Raw genomic sequence first — 19,458 nt, forward strand, 5'->3', positions numbered from 1 at the left:
TATATATATATATTACACATGGCCCTAGTCTTTTTTTAAACTTGTACTCTCTCTCTCTCTCTATATAGATATATATGTTGAGTACAAGTTACGCTTGATGTAACTTTAAGCAATATTATACCACCCAGTAACTTGTTATAGAATTCATATTTTGAAAATCTCACCGTTGAATCACATGTTCCATATGTTCTTAACATTCATGCCAATTTTTATGTCAATTGGATGTTATTTATGATTCGATCCATAAACTTATCTTTTATGCATTATTTTAAACTACAAAAGCTTGAATTTAAACAATTGATTGATGACATAACTATTAATATTTGATCACCTTAAAATTTTGCAAGTATGAAAAATATATGAAAATAATGTAATTTAACGGTAGATTTGTCAAAATTCGCACCCAATTAAAAAATATTGAGTAATGTAATATTGGTTAAAATTACACTATGTGTAACTTGAATCCAACTCTCTCTCTCTCTCTCTCTCTCTCTCTCTCTCTCTCTCTCTCTATAATTACACTATGTGTAACTTGAATCCAACTCTCTCTCTCTCTCTCTATAATTACACTATGTGTAACTTGAATCCAACTCTCTCTCTCTCTCTCTCTCTATATATATAGAGAGAGAGAAAAAAAAAATTCTCCTAATTTTTTATGCAAATGGTCAAAAAGTTTTGATGATGCAAAGAAAATCAATAGGCTGAATACTCCGGGTTTCAATGGGCTAGCAAATGCTTGGGAGGCCTGAAAAGAAAAAGACATAGATTAAAGGTGACCGAGAGGAACCAGCCAAGAGCCCTCTGATGCTTAAGTTAGTTTTTTCCTCTGGAACATTAGAATTCCAATTTTGGGAGTTCGAGAAGCTCGATCAACCCTTGCTCTAATAAAGATGTGAAGAAATCTTCAACATCCTCATTTCGAAAGGAATATTTAAACGCTCGACCATAGCATAGACCACTAATTATTCCTCGATCTTCAAAGAAGACTGACTCCTCCTATTCAACTACTTCAACCATTTTCGAACACCTCATAGCATTTTCAGGGCGTTCAAGACGTCTATCATTTCTATATGATTTGATTTCTCGTATATTGCCCCTTCCCTTCTTTCTAATGGGTTTCTCGAGCCTGGAGTTTGCTGCTATCGCCCGAGCAATAGAAAATCAGATCACGAATATGGGCTTGCCTACTCTGCCTTTCCGCTTTTAGCTTTGAGTTCGTATACCAGCGTGTGCATGGCGAAAGGCTTTGCAGGGGTCACCACTCCCCGTCCTAAGCGCCAAAACACGCTCGATGTCAGCAATTCAAGAAACAGAAAGGTTCCCCCTTTCCCCTCCCCCCGAGAACTTACTTCCATTTGATGTGGATGAGTGTTTATATAGTGTACTTTGGAGTGGTTACTTGTCTCGTAACTTCCCCAATATTTGAGGAAGTTAGAAGGTTCAGAATTAACTTTCACAACCGTTAGAGGAGTTAGAATGTTCAATCTTATATTCTACAACTGTCATTGGAAGTTAAGTACTTAGTAGGAAGTTACAGCGATGAACCAAGATTTTACTCATTTTAAATAGTAACACGTGGTTCAATTCATTAGCTTTTGTAGATAAATCTTTTTGGAAATTTCCCAAGTGTTGGGGATCATCCAGGAGCTTTCCTAGTGGACGATCCTCATGCCCATGGACGACCGTCCTACTAAGGATAACCATTCTAGCCTTTTTGACCTGGATGACTCTCATGGACGAATTGGAGTTGGTTCAATTTTCAGTTCACCATCAGTTGCCCCCTTGTCCAAGGGTCATCCAGAGCACTGTAGAATTTACTGCTATTCTTTGGACGTGTGTCTTTATGTCAGTGGTTAGATGTCGTGCCACGTGTCATGACCTCATTGGTGATTGGTTGCGTCAATTTACCTTTTCGAGGAATATGCCATATGTCATTTTCTGGTTGGTCGCATCGTTCAGATGCCAAATTTCACTGCCTATAAATAGTAGAATTCCTCTCCTATCCTTCACATTTCCTAAATTTCCTTCCTTGATATTCGTCGTCTAGTGCCTCGTCTAGAAGTATTTCCGTATCTTTAGTCCTCCTCTATCTAAAGCCAGGTATTCTCTTTATCCTTGTTCTTAGGTTTTCCTTCAAATTTCAAGATGTCTGAGATTGTTATTTCTTCGTCCAATAATAGTGTTGATAAGGCTATAGACAAGTACCATGACACTACTAGTTATAGTGGTTCTAGTAGTGGTAGTAGTGGTAGCAACAACATTAGTAGGGGGAACACCACGGACGAGGAATACACGTCTGGTGTTCCTGGGGTTCCTCTAGAGGTTTTCTAGGAACATCTTAGGAACAGGGCAACCTCCGAGTCTCGAGCTGGTACCTCGACTAGTGTTCCTCTGTCCACTCCTTTAGATGAGGTAGAGATAGTGTACAGTTGTGTTGTAGGCATCCCTTCCAAAACGGATGAAAAGAGACTTACTTCACTTAGGAGTTGATACCAAATTTCAGACGACCTTAACCCTAGGTTAGCCGTCCGTGGGGAGTGGTATTGTAACCTTTGTTTTGGAATAGGCATCTATGAAGCTTACCTTCTGGGGGGACTTAGGTTACCCCTTAATGCCTTTACTAAGGAATTACTTACTAGGTTAGGTTTAGAAGTGTGTCAGTTAACCCCAATGCATGGAGACTGGTCGTCTCTATGCAAGTTTTATGGAGGGAAGTGTTTAAAGGGGATTGTCCTCTAATTGTGGATGAGTTCCTCTCTTCTGCTACAAACCCTCAAAGATTAACTAGTCCCTTGGCTTTTATCAATTCACAGCCAGGGGCAAAAATTGTAGATTAATAAAATCACTTGTAATGTCTAATAGAAACTGGAAGACGGAGTTTTTCTTCGTCTCTAGTTTCTGGTCTAGGCACCCTATTGAGGTTGGCAGGGATCCATTTGCCCCCTATACTGGAGAGTTAAGGAACTTTCATCCTAAAAGTATATATATATATATAGTGTTTTTATCTTTTGCTTATAGTCGTCTAACCCTTTTCTCTTCTTTTTTTATTTTTATTTTTTTATATATAGCTGTTAGACAACCGTCTTTGAGCAAATTTTATCTTGACCGCGTCCAAAGAGCTCATCTATACACTGACAAGAGTTTCCATTCGTTGGTCACCCTTCAACGTCTTACAACGTGGGGACTTAGTCCAAAGCCATCTCCTGAAGCTCTAGCCCATGAACTTACAACTCATAGACATGAGTTTTTTACTTAAGAAATTTATTTTAATATTAAATTTTAAATGATTCTAACGTTTTTCTTTTCAGGGATGGCAACTATGAAAGAAAATAAGGGAAAGGAGGTAGTGGACGAGGTAACCAGGCCAGAGGCTTAACCTCAGCCACGTGCTTCTGTTGGAGACAAAAGGAAAACCTTATCCAAGACACTGGATTTGGGAAACCTTCCTAGTTGTCGAGGGAATAAGAAGGCAAAGCATGGGTTGGCCAAGTCTAGGGTTGTCAAGTCTGTTCCTCCTACATCTCAGTTGTCCATCCAAGTCCATGATGTGGACTTGTATGTGCCCATAGAAGTCACCCCGTCCAAGACCACTGCACCTACCTCGTCTCAGCCTTCTCAAAGGGTTCCTATGAATCTTGTTGAAAATGAAGATTTGGCTTGGAAACGATTTCAGAAGGATGTGATTGACGAGGACGTGGTTGCATGACCACTAGGGATGGCAATGGGGCGGGGTAGGGCCGAAGGATGGGATCTTCGTCCCCGCCCCGCATGGTTTTGTTTTGCCCCATCCCCGCCCCGTCTCGCATGACGGGGAGTACTTTCTCACCCCATCCCCGCCCCTTGGGGCCCCGCGAAGCCCCGCCCCGCCCCGTAAAACTCTACTTTTTGTTAATTTGCCCTACAACGAGTACAATTTTTTTTAATGAAACTTATTTCATTAATAAAAATATACTTGAAATATCAAATTTATCCCATCAAATCAAATCAATTTTTAGAAAAAATTGAATAATATATCCAAGTGTTTAACAAGACAATCATAAAAATAAAATAAAAATCTCATATTATAACACATAACAATATAAAGACAAAGAATCACATTGGGTAGAATAAAATATGCTAATATTAATATGTTTGTTTAAATAATAGGGTTTTAGGGTATGAAAAATTTATAATTATAACCCTTAGCAATGCGGGGCGGGGCGGGGCGGGGCGGGGATGGGGAGGGGGAGGGGAGGGGTGGGGTGGGGCGGGTCTAAAAAGTTTAAACCCATCCCCGCCCCACCCTGTGGTGCGGGGCTAAAATCTTGCCCCATCCCCGCCCCACTGCCTTTGCGGGGCGGGGAAAACCTGCGCAGGGCGAAGCGGGGAGGGGCAGGTTAAATGGGGCAAGGAAAAATTGCCATCCCTAATGACCACTGCACCTACCTCGTCTCAACCTTCTCAAAGGGTTCCTATGAATCTCGTTGAAAATGAATATTTAGCTTGGGAACGATTTTAGAAGGCTGTGACTGACAAGGACGTGGTTGCATGCTATGACATGTCCTTGAAGGAATTTGAACATTCTGTTGTTCATGATCTTTTTGAGGTATTTAAGTTTGCTTTTGCCTCCTCTTGTTGCTTTACACTTTTCTCGTCTAACAATTTTTTTTTTTTTTTTTTACGCAATGTCAAAGTTTATTGCAGCGTCCAAGCAAGCCACAGAGATGGACAAGATGAGGATTCAGCTTGAGATGAGGATCCAAGAGATTAAAGATGACTACAGGGGCTGGGTTGAAGTGGCAGCCAAGGCTACAGACGAGGCCAAGGAACTGAGGAACCTCGTCGAAGAGCTCAAGGCTGACATCGTCGAGAAGGACACACATCTTAACCATCTTCAGAAAAAGAGTGATGAGCTGAGCACCCTTCTTACGAAAGCTAAAGAGGACGCTGTTGTGGAGTTCAAAGCTTCCAAATAGTATACTGACCTTTTGGATGCAAATTATGCTGTTGGCTTCAAAGATTTTTGTATGGACACTGAGGAACGCTTCCCAGAAGTTGACTTCAGTTCCATCAAGCTTAATATTGGCACTGCAAGCTCTCTTCTTCAAACAAGCTCTGAAGATGTCAATATCGAGGATGATGCCACTACCCGGCCTACTCAGGACAATCCCACCTCTGGATATAACCCTTAGTGAAGGACATTTGAAAAATTCTCTTGTTATTTTCCTTTTCTTCTCTCTCTCTCTTTTATTTTTTTATTTTTTTATGTATGAGGATAATTGTTTTGGACCATTTAAATTTATTTAAGTACATTTCTCTCGTCTATAATCTTTGTGACGAGCTTTCAAACAAATTGCCTTCTAGGCTTTACTTTATAAGGGTTTTTGGACGGTGGTCGTCTACCCTTTTTCTAAACTTATATAAATGAACGTTTATTTCCATCACTTTTTATTTATTATTGAACATGTTATTGTATAGACGAATTTCTCTTTGTTTTACATCATCCATATCATACTGGCTTTCTAAGTGTGGTCCGTCCACCATGAAGGCATTTAGCTCTTCCATGTTAAGATAATTTCCTTATGTTCAAGCTTTTTACCATCCTTTAAACTTTATAAGTATAACACGTCTTATGAATGGCATCACTTTTGTCACCTTTACTTGTCCAGAGACTCGAATTAGCTAGTTCTACTTTTCGTCCATGAGTTGGACAATTTACACTCATCTTTATGCAAGATGTTTCCAGCTTTTATTCATCCAAAGATTGGATCGTTTTAGCTGGTTGTATTTATCCATGGATTTAAATATTTGTGCACGTATTTTCTTGTCCATTGATTAGACGAATAAGCTTCAAGCTTATTTTCCTTTGCTTTATCCTTAGTTTAAGGAAAGCTTATAGATGTTACGTCTCTACGTCCAGAGATTTTATTCATCTTGGGCCTTTAGCCTTTCCTGTGGATTAGTTTTGATAAACTTCAACAACATGAGAATTGAAAATTCACACAACTTTACATATATTAGAAAAAAACATCATCCACAAGTTCTAGCACATGCTTAGAAGCCGATGCCTTTAGGGAATTAAAACACAACATAAAATACTGATAACAAACACAGTTAAATGCAAGCAACAGAAAATAATACTTTAGCTCATCCAAGGCGACCGCAATGTCTAGGATTATCTCATCCAGGATGATTCTCGTTCAGGTTGATATCCTACTGATAATATCTTCTTAAATGCTCAACATTCTAAGGATGCTCTAGCTTTCTCCTGTCCAGGGCTTCTAAGTAGTATGATCTTTGTCTCTTGCAATTAATGACCCTATAGGGTCCTTCCCAATTAGATCCCAGTTTTCCATGGGCTGGGTTTCTGGTTGCCAAAAAGACCATTTTCAGGACGAGGTCCCCAATGTTAAAGCGCCTAGGTTTCACCATTACATCATATTATTTAGCCATGAGATTTTTATACCATGCTGTCCTTTGCTCCGCGTTCATACTTACCTCATCTATCAGATCAAGGTTGAGACGAAGTTGTTCTTCGTTATCCTTGTCTTGATATTTCACCACCTTGTGGTTTGCCATGTGCACTTCCGCAGGTATAACTGATTCGCTTCCATAGGCTAGCTTGAAAGGAGTTTCCCCTGTAGGGGTCCTTACAGTCATCCTATAAGCCCATAAAACTCCTGGTAGTTCGTCTGGCCATCTTCCCTTTACCCCCTTAAGCCGAGTCTTAATGATTTTCAACAAGGATCGATTTACAACTTTTGCTAGTCCATTTGCTTGTGGGTGGGAGGGTGAGGAATAATGATTCTTGATTCCAAATTGCTCGCAAAAGTCTCTAAAAGGTGTGTTGTCAAATTGCCATCCATTGTCTGACACTAATACCCTAGGTATCCCAAACCTGCACAGAATGCTCTTCCAAATGAAGTTTTTGACATTCTGTTGAGTGATTTTTGCTAAGGGTTTTACTTCCACCCATTTAGTAAAGCAATCGATCCTTACTATCAAAAACTTCATTTGCCTAGTTCCGAGTGGGAAGGGACCTCAGATATCCAATCTCCATTGCACAAAGCGTCTTAGGGCCATCATCGGGGTAAGATACTCCAACAGTTTTCTAGGGACGTTGCTGAAGCATTGGCACTGGTCACATACCTTGACATAAGCCTTAGCATCTGCTTGAATAGTTGGCCAGTAGTAACCCACACGGACGACCTTATAGACTAGTGCTCTTGCTCCCGAGTGGTTTCTGCATGCTCTTTCATGAACTTCCCTTAATTCATAGTTTGACTTGCCCGGAGCTAAGCACTTTAAGTAAGGCTGTGAGAAGCCTCGTTTATATAGCACCTCATCTATAAGGACATACTTGGTAGCTCTGATCCTCAATTTCCTAACCTAGTCCTTATCTTCTAAAAGCCTTTCATCTTTAAGGTAAACTATTATTGGAGTCTTCCGATTTTCTTCTCCTTCAATTTGCTACACCTTTGGAAGATCTATGCTTGGCATGTATTGGACTCTGTCACACTCGTCCATAGCTCCCCCTGCTGAAGCTGTTTTTGCCAAAGCATTCGCTTCCATGTTTTCCTCCCTTGGGAGTTGAACAAAACTGGCTTCTTTAAATTTTTTGACGAGCTATTTTACCTTACTGAGATACTTCTTCATCCAATCTTCCTTAGCTTTACACATTCCATTCACTTGATTGATGATCAACTAAGAATCTCCTTGGGTGACTACTGACTCCACCCCTAAGGACTTAGCCAATTCCAATCCTTCAAGGAAAGCTTTGTATTCAGCTTCATTATTGGTGGTCTAGTATTGTAAAGGAGCTACGTATTTCAAATTGTCTCCTTCCAGGGACTTTAGTATAACTCCAATTCCTCCTGCATATAATGTGGACGAACCATCCGCATAGACAACCCACTTCTGAGCTCCATCGACCTCGTCTAACCCTCCATGGTTGGGAGTGAACTCTGTAATGAAATTTGCCAGTGCTTGAGCTTTTATCTTAGTTCTTGGTTGGTGTCTGACATCAAACTCACTAAGTTCTACGGCCCATTGGATTAGTCATCCTGTGGCATCCAACTTGTTCATCGTCTTCTTAAGTGGATGATCTGTGAAGACATTGATGACATGAGCCTGAAAGTAATGTCGTAACTTCTTAGAAGTTGTGATCAAAGCAAAGGCTAACTTTTCCATCATGGGATAGTGTCCTTCCACTCCTCTTAGCGCTCGATTTATATAATAAACAGGCTTTTGTATCCTCTCTTCTTCTCTAATTAATGCTAAGCTCACTGCATGTGGAGATACTACCAAATACAAGTATAATTCTTTCACCTGGTATTGACGAGCTTAGTAGAGGAGCTATTGTGAGGTAGGTCTTGAGGTCTTGGAAGGCCTTTTGACACTCGTCCATCCATTCAAATGCCTTCTTAAGAACCTTAAAAATGGTAAACACTTGTCAGTAGCTTTTGAGACGAACCTGGGCAGCAACTTGCTCAGTGAGAGATTGGACTTCTTTGATATTCCTTGGAGGTTCCAAATCCAGTATTGCCTGAATCTTATCAGGAATTGCTTCAATTCCTCTATGCAAAACCATGAACCCAAAAAATTTTCCTGACGAAACTCCAAAAGCACATTTGCTCGGATTCAACTTCATGTCATATTGTCTAAGCGTATTGAAGGTCCCTTGAAGGTCATCCAAATGTTTTTCCTCATCCGAGCTCTTTACCAACATATCATCCACATAAACTTCCACATTTCGTCCAATCTGTGGACGAAACATATGGTTAACCAGCCTTTGATAAGTTGCTTCCGCGTTTTTCAAATTGAAGGGCATCACTTTGTAGCAAAACATGCCTTGTCTGGTAATAAAGGATATCTTCTCTTGATCCACTTCATCCATCCTTATTTGATTGTAACTTGAGAAGGCGTCCATGAAACTTAACAATTTATGACCCGTAGTTGAGTCGACCAGCTGGTTAATGTGTGCTAACGGATAGCTATCCTTGAGGCAAGCCTTGTTCAAATTGGTGAAATCCATGCATATCTGTCATTTGCCATTAGCCTTCTTAACCATCACCACATTAGCCAACTAGTCCGGGTAATAAACTTCCTGAATAAATTTTGCAATGGTCAATTTCTGGACTTCTTCTTTAATGGCATTATCTCATTCTGGAGAAAACACTCTTTTCTTTTGACATACAGACTTGGAGGATGGATACACGTTTAGACGATGGGTAATGACACATGGGTCAATAGTTGGCATGTCTTCATGACTCCATACAAACACATCAATGCTTTTCTTTAAGAATTGGACAAGTTCTTGCTTTGTCTTTTTTCCATGCTTGCTCCAATCTTTGTAAACTTTTCAAGGTTATTCTCGTCCAAAGAAACGTCTTCCAGTACTTCGGTGGGCTCTGCAACTATCCTCCTCTCCTCAATGCTCATCGTCTGCATGTGCTCGTCTATAGCTAACATGGCTAAATAACACTCTCTTGCTGCTAACTAATCCCCTTGCACTTACCCTATCCCATATTCTGTAAGGAATTTAACTGATAGGTGGTAGGTAAATGTTACTACCTTCCAACTATTAAAGTTGACCTTCCAATGATGGCGTTATAAGAAGACGAACAATCCACCACAGGGAAATTCACTTCCTTGGTTATTTGCTGTGGGTATGATCCCACCACCACAAGCAATGTAATGGTGCCTATAGGTTACACTTTCATTCCTTCAAATCCTACCAAAGGTGAACATACTGGACGAAGCTGATCTCGTTCAAGTCTTATTTGTTGGAAGGTGGGGTAATACAAGATGTCTGTTGAACTTTCATTATCCACCAGCACCCTTCTAGTTATATAATCTATGATGAGTAAAGTGATGACGATTGCATCGTCATATGGGTGATGGATTCTTTCAGCATCCTCGTCCATGAACATAATGGTTGGCTCATCTATCCCCCTCGTACTTAGTGATCTTCTACAGAGTTGGACATTTTGTACCACCTTTAGATACATCTTTCTTGACTTGGAAGACTACCCTGTTGAAGTACCTCCTATAATAACCCTTATTTCTCCAAGTGGGGGTCGTGATGACTTTTCTACCTTTCCTTTCAACTTCTCGTCTTTATGATCTCTTCCAACGAAATGCCTCAACTTTCCCTGTCTGATAAGATTCTCTATCTGCTGCTTTAAATCATAGCACTCATCCATATCATGCCCATGGTCTCTATGGAAGCGACAATATTTGTTCTTGTTGCGATTATTGGGATCTCCCTTCATCTTCTCTGGCCACTTCAAGGATGGGTCATCCTTGATTTGCATAAGTACTTGATTAAATGGAGCGTTCAAGGGCATGTGGTGCTGACTCCTTCCTGAAGACTGACCCGCCTTCCTATTGTCTCGATCCTTCTTCTCTCCTGTTCGGGCCTTCTTTGGACGAAGACCCTGTTTTGGATGACATGGTAGATCTGCTTCCATTTGCTCGGCTTTCTTCCTCTTCTTAGCTATGATTGCATCCTCTGCATTCATGAAGCTTTGGGCTGAATAGACAAGTTCAGCTATGGTTTGAGGCTCTTGCTCATAGAGTTTATGAATGAATAAATCAAAATTAACTATATTATGGAAAGCTACCAATAACAACTTGTCGTCCATTTCATCTACCGTAAGGGCTTCCCTGTTGAAACAAGTAATGAAGGACCGCAAGCTTTCATTTTCCCCTTGCTCTATGATTAACAAGCTAGACGAGGAGCACTTATGCCTTTGTCCTCCGATAAAATTGTTGACAAACAACTTACTCAATTTTTCGAAAGAACTCATAGTGTTTGGAGGTATCTTGCTAAACCACACTCGTGCTGGCCCCTTAAGGGTGGTAAGGAAGGCCCTACACATAATCTCATTTGGGACCCCTTGAAGGTGCATTGTAGTCTTGAAGGTTGTGATATGATCACACAGATCGCGCGTTCCATCATACAAGTCTAAGGAAGGCATCTTAAACTTAAAAGGCAGGAGATGGCTGTTGATGAAAGCCACGAAAGGGGAATCAGTTCGATGAACTAAATCATCTACGAGATTCACTCTTCTAATATTCTCCCTCATCTCGTCCATGGCCTTCCTCATTTAATCCATCTCCCTTTCCAAGTGTGACACTCTTCGTGAAGTAGTACCCCTTGACTGGTTCTCACACTTAGCGTTTTCTCCTTCTCTAACTTCTTGACTTTGGGCTTGTCCTTCCACATCTATTTCATGACGGTTGTCTCCTTAGAGTAATCTCCCTGGTCAACTGTTGGTTTTGACAGGTTAATTCGGCCATGGTGGCCACCATGGATTGCACTTGTTGTATGAAAGGAAATTGCATGACAGGTACTGATTAGCGATCACAATTGGGATGACTAAAAGCGTTCCTACTCTCCTGATGGCCTGGACTAGTGGCCATTGATCTTGTCCAAACCATGCAACCTTTTGTCAAAAAAAGATAAATTGCACAATGCAAATTTAATCTTCCCCACAGACGGCGCCAACTGATGATGTAAAGAAAATCAGTAGGCTTAATGCTCCAAGCTTCAATGGGCTAGCAATTGCTTAGGAGGCCTGAAAAGAAAAAGACACAAGATCAAAGGTGACCAGGAGGAACTGGCCAAGAACCCTCCAATGCTTAAGTTACTTTTTTCCTCTGGAACATTAGAATTCCAATTTTGGGAGTAGTGAGAACTTACTTCCATTTGATGTGGATGAGTGTTTATATATTGTACTTTGGAGTGGTTACTTGTCTCATAACTTCCCCAATATTTGAGGAAGTCAGAAGGTTCAGAATTAACTTCCACAACCGCTATAGGAGTTAGAATGTTCAATTTTATCTTCTACAACTGTCATTGGAAGTTAAGTACTTAGTAGGAAGTTATAGCGATGAACTAGGATCTTGCTTATTTTAAATAGTAACACGTGGTTCAATTCATTAGCTTTTGTAGCTAAATCTTTCTGAAAATTCCCCAAGTGTTGGGGGTTGTCCAGGAGCTTTCCTGGTGGAGGATCCTCATGCCCATGGATGACCAGCCTAGTAAGGATGACCATTCTAGCCTTGATGACCATTCTAGCCTTCTTGACCTGGACGACTCTCATGAACGAATTGAAGTTGGTTCAATTTTTAGTTCACCATCAAGTTTTTTACTATTATTATCAAAATTATGCTCTCAACCATGAACTATTGAATCTTGACTCTTGTCTATGTATTCAAGGAACAAAATGTGTGGTTCACTTAGAATGATGAGATTATTAAGGATTTATAGAGATATTATATGAGCAGAAGGGCCAAAGTAAAAATTAACAAATTTGTTTTCATTTTTTTTTAAATTATAAATATTATGACTTGAACTAATGGTGTCTGCTTTATAATGATTGTATTTTATCATCAAGCCAAAAAACTAATTAAATTTTGGTGTAGGCAGGGTTTAAACTCAAGTTCTTTTTCAATGATAAGAAATTTTTGTAGTTTTTTTTTATAGATAAAAGTAAGTAAATTTTATTGAACTAAATCCGATTGGAAAACAATATCCAAATCACTTGGTAGAGATTCAACCCATACATCTATGTTTGCAGATAAAATTGCTTTTCTAGCTAAGGTGTGAGCTAATTTATTTCCTTCCCTTTGAACATGCTAAACTTGCAATACTGAAGAGTAGCGCCTAAACTTTGACTCTCATTTATCACATGACCAAACAAAGTGTTGCATCTTCTTGGATAAGTCAAAGCTTTGATCACCCGTGAGCAGTCTCCCTCTATTTCCACATTGAACAAGCTTAGCTCCTTGGCAAACACTACTGCACGTCTTGCCACCAAAGCCTCCTCCAACTTCGCAGATTGAACCAATGGGATCTTTTGACTCGAAGCAGCGATAATATTTTCAATGTGATCTCAAAAGACAACTCTAATACTTGCACAGGCCGAAGCATCAAACAATGCACCATCAAAGTTACCCTTATAATTCTGCTCCATTGGAGAAGTCCAGCGAACCCTAGTAGGCTGAGTTACACCACGAGTAGGCTGTTTCTTCACATTGAGATACTCCGAGACTAGCTCCTTAGCACGATTCCCCTGTTCATGAAGCTGCCAAGTCGGTTGGTTCTTTCTGAGCCTGTTCCGGCACTACCACAAGCACCAATCTATGGTGGAGAAAAGTGAGTTGAGCCCCTGTGCATCAACTCCTCTACCAAATCCTCAAACTCCCTATATTGTTTCTAATATAGAAGAGCAAAACCCGGGTTTGACTTCCAGAGGCTATGTAGCAGAGTTTCTTGATGATCATTACATAGATCACATATTTCATCTATTAGAATATGTCAAGCTCTTAGATTTTGTTTCATTGGAAGTGAATCTTTCACTGCACGCCAAAGGAAATGTTTGATTTTATTAGGAATCCAAATCTTCCGAATACTCTTCCATAAGCTTCGCTGCTCTGTTGGAGTGGAAGAGCTTGGTGTAATGCTTGCCTCTGCTGAAGCTAACAAGTGATACGCACTCCTAACACTATAGCTTCGATCCGCAATCGAAGGCCATACCAGCAAATCCTTATCACACGCCTCACTCACTTGAATTTTGTTTACCATATCAGCTTCCCAAGGGTAAAAATTGCTCTCCAATTTGCCAGGATCCCATATTCTTGTATTGGAGTATAACAACTCACTAACCAAATTAACAGTGGAATTTTCTCTTGGAGATACAATCTTGTTGTAACTAGGATCAGGGAGCCATCTATGTTTCCACACATCAATCATCTGACCACTCTCGACTTGTCAGATAGCACCATTCTCTATAACCTCCTGTGCTTGCAATATACTCCTCCATGCATAAGAGCACTTTGGATGAATAGGAGCATTAAGAATACTCTCATTAGGAAAAAACTTCATACTAAAAACCGTATAGAGAAGCATATCTTCTGGTGAATTAATCTCCACACCTGTTTGGCTAGTAAGATATTATTGAACTCTTGGATATCTCGAAAACTCATCCCTCCAACAAATTTTGATGAGCACAAAGAACTCCATTTAATCCAATGAATCTTTTTTGAGTCACCTTGTCCCCACCAAAACTGTCGAATCATTGTTTCTATTTCCTTACACAAATTGACTAGCAATTTAAATACATTCATCGAGTAAGTAGGAATAGACTAGATGACTGCCTTTATCATCACTTCCTTACCAACTTGTGACAGCAGCTTCTCTTTCCACCCTTGCATTCTTGCCTAGATCTGCTCTTTCACATTGGTGAAGCAAGCTTTTGTCTCTCTACCAATAAACAAAGGAAAACCCAAATATTTCTCATAATTTTCTATTGCTGGTACATTAAGAGAAACTTTTGTAGCTTCTTATGTTTGTTCATCGATGTTCTTGCAAAAGAATTGAGTGGTTTCTCCTTATTTATCATTTGGCCTGACACCACCTCATAATAGGTCAATAGCTCCTGAATTTTCTAATATTCCTCCAAGGTGGATCTGCAAAATAAAAGACAATCATATGCAAAAAATAGATGAGTAACTTTCGGCCTATTCCTACATATAGAAAATCCCTCTATGTCACCATTCATTGTTGCTTTTATGAAAATAGCATTTAATCCTTCCGCACAAAACAGAAATAAATAAGACAAGAAGGGATCGTTGTGCCTCAAACCCCTAGAGGAGGAAATCATACCCTTTGGCTCTCCCTTTATAAGAATGGAATAAGAAACAGTGGTAATACACTCCATAATCAATGCCACCCAAGAAGCTTGACAACCTAACTTCAAAAGGATTTTTTCAAGGAAAATCCACTCTACCCTATCATAGACATTACTCATATCCAACTTAAGTGCCATAAAGCCCTTCTTCCCTGTACAATTAGTCTTCATGTGATGCAAAGATTCAAAAGCTATTAAGATGTTATCTGTAATCAATCTATCAGCAGTAAAAACACTTTGAGTTTTTGAAATAATAGAAATAAGCAAAGGCTTAAGACAGTTTGCAATCACCTTACTCACAATCTTATAAATCACATTGTAAAGACTAATAAGACAAAAATCAGAAACTTTTTCTGGGTTATTCACTTTAGGGATCAAAGTGATGAAAAATATGATTTATAAATTTCAAGATAGCGCCTAAGTTTAAACTTGACAAGACAACTTGATGAACATCCATTCTAACATCAGTCTAGTAGGTCTAATAAAATAATGGCGGCATCCCATCTGGACCAGGGGCCTTTAATGGTGCCATTTCCTTGATAGTTGCAACCACTTCTTCAGTTGTGTAAGGCCAGGCCAGATCTGCCTTCATTTCATCAGTCACTACTTCATCAACCCCATCCAAAATACGATTAAAATCATGAGGATTTGAGGATGAAAATAGTCGAGAGTAATAGTCATTTAACAAACCCGAAAAAACTCCTTATCCTCATGCCAAACACCATTATCATCCTTCAAACCCTTTATGAAAATTTTCCTCTTCCGTTGAGTAGTTAACCCATGGAAAAACTTTGTGTTCTGATCCCTACTTTGCAACCATTGAATCCAAGACCTCTGATAACACATCTTCTCTTCCCTGTCATATAAAATCACCAATTCAAATTTGAGGCGAGCTACCTCCCTATAACTCTTAACAGGAATCTACTTTCTTTTTTAATCTCTATTTCCATATATTATTTTAAAAACAACCTTGTTGCATGCACAAAATTTTTCTCTAAAAAAACTCACACCCTCACTCGTATGGCACCTCCTTAAGCCAAAACAACACAAAAGGAGAATGTGGGTATTAATTTTTTGGTGAAAATTGTGTGACTATAATTTTTTTTTTTTTTAAATGTGTGGACCTAATATTAGTATTAATACTATCTTATTAGGGTAGAAGAGGGATCGTTTTACCATTTAGCAACAATTTGGTCAGTTGGCATATTTTTTTTGAAAATTTTTATCAAACTAACATTTCGAGTTTGTTAGAGTCAACTTCATCGAATGAAATCGAGTCTCACGCACTCAAGTTTGATGCTTTGGAAGGCCGATGGGAAATTTTTTTTATACACGTAGAACTCGAGTCTCATGCACTCAATTTAGTTTTACTGATCTAAGAAACGAAGAAGAAGAACGAAGAAGAAAGAATGAGAAGAAGAAGAAAGAAGGAAAAGAAGAGGAAGAGACCCACGGCAAAACCAAACCCACTTGCAAAAAACTCTTTCTTTCTTCTTCTCAATGTTCTCCAGATGTGTAATATTTGATATTTCTTCTCCAAAGCATAAATCGAGTGTATTATACTTAAGTTCCACATGTACAAAAGATCCACATCAGCCTCTGCTAGAGCATAAATCAGGTGTATTTGATTTGATTTTCTTCATTGAAATTGAATCTAACAAACTCAAGATGTTAGTTTGCTAAAATATTTCAAAAACGTAGCAACTAACGAAATTGTTGCTAGAATGATGCTAAATGGAGAAAAAAAAAAAAAAACGATAGAAAATTATAGCCCTGTACACCTGAACAAAATATGGAACATAACCCATGTGTGAGTGTGACCATAATAAAACAAGTAAAATTAGAATCTTTGTGAAGGAGAATACAATAAGTAGGAAAATATTTGGTACATCGACCTAAGATTCTCTTCACATGAATGGTAGATTTCATCATAAATTTTATTAGTGGAACCAACTATTATGTGAGATGAAGAATCTCATGCGATCATGCTCTCAGATTATTGAATAATTACTCCAATAAGCTTGGGCAACTGTTGACTAACTTAAATGGGTTCATAAAAGTGATTCATGTTGTAATACAAGCAGACATGCCAAATATCAAATGCCCCCAAGACAACTAGATAAATCTAAATCAGTCTAAACATTTTGTCGTGGTTGCGTTGATGTTGGAAGATTTGAAGATGATGAATTTCTTGCCCCAAAATTTTTTCTTATCTTTCCTATAGTAGATTGTGGATTATGAAAATCATTAGATGAGCAAGGAATAGACAAATATCATTATTTATAATTTTTTTTTTCATTTTTTATAATTTGATGGTTAAAGGAGGAGGATTTGAATCATGTATGTTTCCATTGAAAATATCATAAAGTACCAATTGAGTTACAAGTCTCTTGACTCAATAAGTATAAAATTGTTCGAGCACTTTAATAATTGGATATTAGTGTGAGTTTCAATTAATTCAACTGATAAAGTCTATGATGATTAAATAAGATATTTGGGGTTTAATTCCTGACTACACCAGAAAACCGATTGGTATTTTCGTTTAATAATAAATAGCTATCATTAGGAGCGGGTGCCATATGTTGAAACTCTTTAAAAAAAAATTGGATATTAGTAAAGTTGGCACCAAAAGTTGGTGCAAAACTTATTATTGAGATATTGCGGCCTTCAGTGTCAGGTAGTAATAATTTCAAAAGGTTTAGAAGCTAGATGATTAATATTTTTTCCCAATAAGTAGGTGATTAAAAATTGATTTTTATTAATGATTCTCACTAGGAGAAATAACATGACAAACTATGCTATGGGAAGTATGAACAGAGACAGATGGATAAGAAAGCTTATATGTTTAGGATTATCTAAAGTACCCATCCCCATTATTTTTGTGAAGTCAATTTAGCTCATATGAGGCAATATGAGTATCTTTTGAGTTTATTAAACAAATCCTACAATGGCACACTAATAAAACTAAGTGATACATTAAATTGTCTAGTCATATAAATGCGATACAACTTCAATATTTTGACTTTTTAAGAAAAAAAAAATTAAAATTTTATTGTGGAATTTTCGTTGGAGCAAACAAGAAAAATGTTTTTTTTTTTTTTTTTATAATAAAAATACTTATTATTCACTAACTATTTTTATATAGCAGTGGCATAATAAAATTCTTCCATCTTTCTTGTTGAGATTTTATGATGAACAATTTATTTTAAGTTTAAAATTTTTATTGCCTCTTAAAACTGAGAGATGCTAAGGAAGAAATTAATTTCTAAAGTTAGCCTTCAATAGTTAAAAATGTAATTTGCATCTTGAGTAGATGCAATAGGAAGCATTCTTATTTCATTGAACTATCACTAATGGCTGGAAGATAATTTTCCAAGCATGATTGAAAAATGGATCTAATCTTTAAAAATTGGTTGAATTGAGGAAATCACCCATGTTCTTGGTAAGGGTGGGGAATTAAACATTTGTATAAGTATAGGCTATTGATTAAAGATCTAAAAATACAACCTTTGAGAATCATTTCTTTTAGTGGTATACTTTCATTATTCTCGGCAACCTTTAGATAAAGTTATAAGAACAAATTTCAAATTTCAACTTTTAGGATGAGAGCCATATAAAAATGCTTTTTTCATCATTTAGTGAGTAGAACAAGAATTTCCATGCTCTATTGTAAGTGTTTGTTATGAATGATTAATTTATAAATAACTGTGATTCATTCTATTTGAATGAATCGATTCAAGATAGTTGATCTAACTAGACATCTCTAATAGATGAACATTAGTCAAATGAGCTTGATAAAAAGCATGAATATGTTTCAAGACATAACCTAAGTGGATGCCATATATTTATATGGTGAATGAAAGTTGAAACTTCTCTAAAAAAGAATATTGGATATATATACGATTCTCCTAGGAGAATGAATGATAAGATTTATTCTCGTTTAATGTTTATGGCCCAAAACACGACAATGTAGAGAATGCCAATTCGTTAAATTGCATATAGACTAAAAAAACTACCATACAAGACATTCAATTATATCTGGCCGTTATATAAACAAGCTTACCTTGGAGAATGAGTTCTTTATATACCATTAACTATGCTTGGAAAGTATCCTTAGTCATTAACAAGTGGTTAATAATTTGATTAATTGGAGATAATTGTTGACTAAGGAATGATAATCCCTAAATTGTGAGATAAGGACATGGGTTTGATATGTTCAACTTAAATGACATTTTGATTAATATTTCAAGTACCAATATTTGTCCAAATTTCATGATTCTTGAACCAATTGACTCCTTCACAACCCTTCAATCATATACAATTGAAAAACCACAATTTAACACCAAGCATTGCCTCAAAATTCATCCAAACCTAAACAAACTCTTCAAAAACCCTAGTTTTGACCAATTCACCTTCAAATCCAAAATTCTCCCAATTGTCGGGACCAAAAGACCCAAATAAACACTCATTACAAAGCTTACGTGCTCCTCTAAAAAACCATCGAAACCTCAATAAAATCCATGACCCACAACCCAAATTACACCCCTCACAAATCAAGTGAAAAACACACCCAAAACTCATCTCAACCCCCAAAACTTTTATTCCCCAAAATCCTCAATCCAAACCCCACCCAAACTTCCACCCCAAGCCGTAGATAACCCACTAATCCAATGGCCCACATTCAAACTTTCAAATTTGCCTCAATCCGCGTCTGACTACTTTCCACCAATCACCGCTCACATTTCTTTCACATTCTCACTATATTAATCTCTCTCCTTAA

At 38.0% G+C, this 19,458-nt stretch overlaps 1 protein-coding gene across 1 annotated transcript; it reads right to left on the minus strand.

The window, feature by feature from the left end:
• Positions 1-10,007: 10,007 nt before the first annotated feature.
• On the minus strand, positions 10,008-11,090 carry LOC115980670. The gene has a single exon (XM_031102899.1). It carries the CDS (start codon positions 11,088-11,090, stop codon positions 10,008-10,010), a length of 1,083 nt encoding a protein of 360 aa, XP_030958759.1.
• Between the last annotated feature and the right edge of the window lie 8,368 nt (positions 11,091-19,458).

This window comes from Quercus lobata, chromosome 3 (assembly GCF_001633185.2).
Source record: "Quercus lobata isolate SW786 chromosome 3, ValleyOak3.0 Primary Assembly, whole genome shotgun sequence".
Taxonomy (NCBI): domain Eukaryota; kingdom Viridiplantae; phylum Streptophyta; class Magnoliopsida; order Fagales; family Fagaceae; genus Quercus; species Quercus lobata.